General features: G+C 44.3%; 1 protein-coding gene across 1 annotated transcript in view; it reads left to right on the top strand.

The window, feature by feature from the left end:
- The window catches only part of LOC145397241 (uncharacterized), a 64,852-nt gene that overhangs the window by 21,935 nt on the left and 36,289 nt on the right, over positions 1 to 6,628 (top strand). The window contains exons 7-13 of the mRNA XM_080270436.1: positions 33 to 134; positions 892 to 1,027; positions 1,303 to 1,425; positions 1,876 to 1,988; positions 2,352 to 2,502; positions 4,987 to 5,076; positions 6,085 to 6,246. Of these exons, the coding sequence (XP_080126562.1) occupies positions 33 to 134; positions 892 to 1,027; positions 1,303 to 1,425; positions 1,876 to 1,988; positions 2,352 to 2,502; positions 4,987 to 5,076; positions 6,085 to 6,246 (877 nt within the window). The remainder of the gene's footprint in view (positions 1 to 32; positions 135 to 891; positions 1,028 to 1,302; positions 1,426 to 1,875; positions 1,989 to 2,351; positions 2,503 to 4,986; positions 5,077 to 6,084; positions 6,247 to 6,628) is intronic.

Raw genomic sequence — 6,628 nt, 5'->3', positions numbered from 1 at the left:
GCTGCTCTCTCTAATTTTCTCTCTCTCGGCAGTGATGGTGTGGTGGAGGCAGAGACGCAAGAGCTGCTCCGACTGCCATCTTTCAACAATTGGGCATGGGAAGAGTCAGAGATATTACTGCTGCTGCAACACATGTGAGAAAGAGAGAGAGAGAGAGAGAGAGAGAGGGGTGGGAAGGAGAGAGGAATTAAGAGGATGGGAAGGGAAGAGAGAAAATGAATTGGCAGGAATGAGAGAGAGGGAGAGAGGGAGTGGATGGGAAGGGAAGAGAGAAAATGTGAGTTTATGAGACCAAAATTGAATTGGAAGGAGCAAGAGAGAGAGAGAGAGAGAGAGAGAGAGAGAGAGAGAGAGAGAGAGAATACATGCATTCTTTTGTGTTAAAATATATATACTGTATATAGAATAAGTTCATCTTAAATGCTGTTGATTCTGGTTGAACCAAACTTACTGAGTGAGAGACTGACTAGGAGAGTGTATATGAGTGAGGTGGAGGGGGGAGGAGAGAGGGAGGGGAAGTTCGTGGATGTGATGAAGGGATGGAGTGGAGAGGTATATGAGAGAGAGGGGTGTAAGCTGGGGGGATGGAGAGTGAGAGACTAATTAGAAGAGTGTGTGTTAGAGAGTTGGATGGGGGAAGAGGGAGGGGGAGACTGAGGATGAGATGGAGTGATGGAATAGAGTGGTATATGAGATAGGGGGATGTAAATTGGGGGAGGGCAGGGAAATGGCAGGGGACAGGGTGACATGGAGGCAGTTTGTTTGTGGCCACCCCTTACAGAATTAAGATGTCTGGCTATAGATAGTGATAGACAGGCAGATAGAGAGATAGAAAGATAGACAGGTAGATAGATAGATAGATAGTTAATTACCAATTTCTCCCCTCCACAGGTATACAGATCTAGGCCTGCTATCCAAGTTCGGCATAGAGATCGAGGTGCTGCGTAATTTTCTGTGTCGCGTCTACCACTGTTACAACCAGGTCCCTTTTCACAACTTCCAACATGCCTTCTGTGTTACTCAGATGGTAAGTGGGTCCTATCCTTGTCGTAGATTTTTATTATTGTTATTGTTATTATTGTTATTGTTATTATTATTAGTATTATTTCTTTTTCCTCTTTACCATACCTCCTCTTGTCCTGTGATGATGATGATAATGATGATGATGATGGATATGATAGTGATGGTATTGATGATGATGGTGGTGGTTATGATGATGATGATGGTGGTGATATGATAATGATGATGATGATGATGTTAATGATGATGACAATGGTGATGATAATGATGATTTCTTGACAGATGTATGGTATGGTGTGGCGTTGTGGATTGCAGGAAAGACTAGGCGATTTAGATGTGTTAATTCTCCTTACATCCTGCATATGCCACGACCTTGACCATCCTGGATTTAACAACATCTACCAGGTAAGGGAAGCATTGTATTGTTTATTTATATTTGGCCTGGGTTTTAAAATACAGTATAGACAATGCACCTTAAGGGATATATAAAAAGAGGTGTGTAGTAGATAGATTCATAGATAGATTGTAGTGTTAAATATAGATAGATAGATGTACTGTTAGAAAAATAGATAGATAGATAGACAGCCAGATAGATAGATAGATGGACAGATAGACAGACAGATAGATAGATGGACAGATAGACAGACAGATAGATAGATGGTTATGCAGATAGATTCACAGCACCACTTAATAGATTCATTTTGCCCACAGATCAGTACAAAGACAGGTTGGAAAATTATCATCATGTTGCAGTCACCACTTACAAGCAATAGATAGACAGATAGGTAGACAGACAGATAGATAGACAGACAGATAGATACACAGCACGACCTAATAGATTCCTTTTGCCCACAGATCAACGCAAAAACAGAATTAGCCCTGCGATACAATGACATATCACCGCTTGAAAACCATCACTGCTCCGTTGCATTCACTGTTTTGGAGCAACACGAATGCAACATATTCAGGTGGGTGTGTTGAGAGGATGGAGAATGAGAGACTGACTAGGAGAGTGAGTGAGATGGAGAGGAGGGAGGGAGATGGGGAGTGGGAGACCGAAGATGAGATGGAGGAATGACGTGGGGAAGTGTGTGTTTGAAAATATTGGGAGAAATATTTCGAGTTGGTCTGGCCATGTAGACAGGATGGAGAATGAGAGACTGACTAGGAGAGTGTATCTGAGTGAGGTGGAGGGGGGGAGAGGGAAGGGGAGACCACGGATGAGTATGCTAGTCCAAATTTTTAATAATTACAGATACTGCAAACCCTCTTATGGTAAGGACAACTCCCTTACCCCATTCCAGCTCACACAAAACCATTTTAATCCACAGAAACGTATCGGCCGAGGACTACAAGAAAATTCGTGAAGGGATGATCCGCTGCATCCTGGCGACGGACATGGCGCGGCACAATGAGATTCTGTCCGATTTTAAAGAGATCATTGAGGAGTTTGATTTCAAGAACCGGGCCCATGTTAACCTTGTACGTATAGACTGTAGTTGATTTTGACTTTTTTGCCCCTTCATGGTAGGTATAACTTGTCGTATCATTTTGTCATATCATTTATAAAGGCAACAATGTACTTGTGTGTGTGTGGCCATTTGCCTTAGACGCTGCAGCTGTGAGCAGGGCAAGAGGCAGGATGCCGGTGGGGAAGGCAGCAGGAGTGGCTGTTAGCTGCTAAAATGTTGAAAGCCTTAGGAGATATAGGAGTGGGGTTAGTGGCTTCCTTGATAAATGCGATTATGTGTGAGTATGTTGTCCCCAGAGTGTAATTGTAAATGTCTACAAGGGGAAGGGTGATGCCCTGGAAGTAGGAAATTATAGAGGCACGAAGCTTTTAGAGCAGATAATGAAGGTAATGGAGAAAGTTCTAGAAGGTATGATTAGAGAAAGAGTGAATATTGATGAGATGCAGTTTGTGTTTATGCCAGGCAGGGGGACCACAGATGCCATATTCATTGTTTGACAGCTTCAGGAAAAATGTTTAGGAAAGAAAAGATTTCTGTACTTTGTTTTTGTTGATATGGAGAAGGCCTTTGACAGAGTTCCTTGACAGATGGTGAAGTGGACAGTGAGAAAGTTTGGGATCGAGGAGTGGCTGGTTAGGGTGGTTATGGCTGTGTATGTGGGTGCTCGCACTCAGGTAAGAGTGAATGGAGATTTGAGTGATGAGTTTTCCGTGAATATTAGTCTGCATCAGGGGTCAGTTTTGATCACCTTGTTTATTATGGTACTTGAAGCCCTCTAACGTTACTTCAGAAAGGGACTCTTGTAGATGTATGCTAATGATTTGGTGTTGACTGCAGAAAAAGAAAGAGAGACAGAGGAACGATTTAGGAAGTGGAGAGATGGTATGGGGCACAAGGGCTTAAGAGTAAATGCAGATAAAACAAAGGTGGTGGTATCTATGGCTTATCTATGGCTGGTGGCGGTACTGTCAAAGTAGAGGGAGAGTGGCCGTGTGCAATTTGCCACAAGGGCGTGGGAAGTAATTCCGTCTTGTGCAGTGTTTGTGATAAGTGGGTGCATAAGAGATGTAGTGGTATTAGAGGTATACTGCAAGATAATTCTGATTTCATGTGTACAATGTGTTGCAGAGAGAAGGTGGAGATTGTCAGGCATGAATGGATTGAGCTTGCTGGTGAGTCTCTTGAGTGTGTGGAAGAGGTTTGTTATTCAGGAGACATGTTATATACTGGAGGTGGGGTGGCTAGAGTGAGGAGTGGTTGGAAGTTCAGAGAGCTGTTGCCTCTCCTAACATTGAAAGGGCTCTCTCTCTGTTCTAAGGGATCTTTGTATGCTGAATGTGTTCATCCATCCATCCATCATCCAATCCTATGTTGCCTCGTGAGGGGCATGTGTTAGGAGTGTAATTCTGTATGGCAGACTTGAGTAGTAAAGGAAGAGGATAATCGCAGGCTCAAACGTACAGAAATGACAATGATTAGGTGGATGTGCAGTGTGTCCCTTAGTGCGAGGCCTGGGGGGCCTAGGTTTACGATGGAAGAGTTGAGAGGTAGGATGAGACTGGAGTGTATTGGTGTTGTGATGAGGAGAGGTAGATTGAGATGGTTTGGGCATGTGGAGAGGATGGGGGATGATAACTGGGTGCAGAAAGTGAGAAGTGTTAATGTTAGGGGTAGGGTTGCAAGAGGTAGACTGAAAAAGACCTGGGATGAGGTCACTGAGTGTGACCTGAGGGATAAGGGACTGAATAGGAAAGATGCCAGAGATCGAGCAGTGTGGAGAGCTGCCATCAGGTGACTGAGGCTGATGCATGCAAGCATGTTGGAATTTCAAGAACGAAAAGAAAAACGAAATGACCTTGGTCACCTATTGGCAGCAGCTCTCGATGCTGCTTGATCTCTGGCAGCCTCAAGTATTTAATTCCAGCTAGTGCAAAAATGGTCTGAGAGTTAGTCATAGGAATAGTGGTAGGTAGGGGCAGCTACTATCCACTCACCCAATGTAGTGCTGCCTTAAGGTGACACAGCATTAAGTGACAAGAAAAATGCTTGACTGTAAAGGGGTGATTATCACATGTCATACAACCAGATGAATCCCTGGTGGTTTAGTGGATTACTGTGCCCCATCCAGATGTGGCCCAATAGGGTTTACATGCAAGAGGCGAGTCTTAAGAGGCTAAGTAGGTGAATACTGGTACCACAGAGGCTCTCATGGTAAGGTGGTAGATGGATGGCATTGAGAGAGGGGGATGTAAGTTGGGGGGAGGGCAGTGAAATGGCAAGGGACAGGGCAACATGGAGGTGATTTATTTGTGGCCACCCTTTACTGGATTATGGCATCAGGGTATAGATAGATAGATAGATGGATTGACTGATTGATTTTGTATGCTCAGGACAACTCTAGCATTTTATTTTAGCTAATCCCAGATATTTTATTACTCTAAGAGGGATTATAGAAGCCTGAGAGTGTTAATACTGGTTTTAATATCCTGCCCAGCTGTCCATGGTGCTGATCAAGGTAGCAGACATCAGCAATGAAGCGCGGCCGCTGGACATTGCCGAGCCTTGGCTGGAGTGTCTCATGCAGGTAATGGTTTTTAAGTTACTTCTTTTTCTTTGTAGGTGGTGGCTTATTGAGATAGTGTTCTGTTTAGTCCTCTTTTTTTTTTTTTCTACAAGGTGGAAGTGCCTATCATCCATTCACTCAATGTAATGCAGCCCTCAGGTGACTCTGCACTGAGTGACAAGCCAAATTATTTCCTGTTGTCCAAGGAACCTACTGTATCATATCATTTATAAAGGCTCCAACATGCATTCGTCAGCCTTGGTCACCTAATGGCGGCTCTCCATGCTGCTTGATCTCTGGCAGCCTCCCTCACCGTGCTTACATGCATCGGCCTTGGTCACCTCTTAGTGGCTATCCATGCTGCTCAGTCTCTGGCGGCCTCCCTATTCAGTCTCTTATCCCTGAGGTCACACTCTGGGACCTCATTCCATATACTCGTACTAGATACTCTGTACTGTACTATGTTGTGTTGGTAATGAGGACTACATCAAAACCTCCATCTCATCCTTGGTCTCCCTCTCTCCCCTGCACCACTCTCACATACACACTCTTTGTCATTCATTCCCCATTCACACCTCTTGGCCAGACCATCTCAAGATCCTTTTACTAAGTAAGAGACTAACTAGGAGAGTATGTGAGTGAGGTTGAGGGGGGGAAAGGAAGGGGGGACCGAGGATGAGATGGAGGGATGGAGTAGAGCGGTATATGAGAGGGGGGAAGGTAAGTTGGGGGATGGAGACTAAGAGACTAACAAGGAGAGTGTATGTGAGTGAAGTGGAGGGGGGAAGAGGAAGGGGGAGACTGAGGATGAGATGGTGGGATGGAGTAGAGGGGTATATGAGAGGGGGGAGTGTAAGTTTGGGGGAGGGCAGTAAAATGGAAGAGGACAGGGCAACATGGAAGCAATTTTTTGTGGCGACCCCTTACAGGATTAAGGCGTCTGGCTATAGATAGATAGATAGATAGATAAACAGAAACTTGTAATAGCTTCTAAAAACATTGATACTTATATTGCCATTCTTTCAACAGGAATTCTTCAACCAAAGCGACCTCGAGAAGTTGGAAGGGCTGCCTGTCTCTCCGTTTATGGATAGGGACAAAGTAACAAAACCATCATCTCAGTGCTCCTTCATTGGTTTTGTGCTCCTGCCTCTCTTTGAAGCACTAGGGAAGGTTCTGCCGGAGCTTGAGGTGAGGTAGATAGATTGATAGATAGATAGAGTGTGAGAGAGAGAGAGATAGACAGAGAGAGACCTAAGAGAGAGAGAGAGAATATACAGACATTCATTTCAGTGCTCCTTCATCGGTTTTGTGCTCCTGCCTCTCTTTGAAGCACTAGGGAAGGTTCTGCCAGAGCTTGAGGTGCGGTAGACAGATTGATAGATAGATAGAGAGAGAGAAGGATAGATAGAAAGACAGAGAGAGGTGTAAGAGGGAGTTAAATATGCAAACATTCATTTCAGTGTGTCTTCATTGGTTTTGAAGCATTTTAGGAAGGCTAGTGAGAGAGAGAGAGAGAGAGAGAGATTTTCTTTCTGTAGTTCTTATGATGTTGTTGATGATGATGATGATG

This window comes from Coenobita brevimanus, chromosome 40 (assembly GCF_032717465.1).
Source record: "Coenobita brevimanus isolate Jiangsu-jjx chromosome 40, ASM3271746v2, whole genome shotgun sequence".
Taxonomy (NCBI): Eukaryota; Metazoa; Arthropoda; class Malacostraca; order Decapoda; family Coenobitidae; genus Coenobita; species Coenobita brevimanus.
Note: the sequence above shows the minus strand (reverse complement) of the source record. Positions and strands in the feature narration are given on the sequence as shown.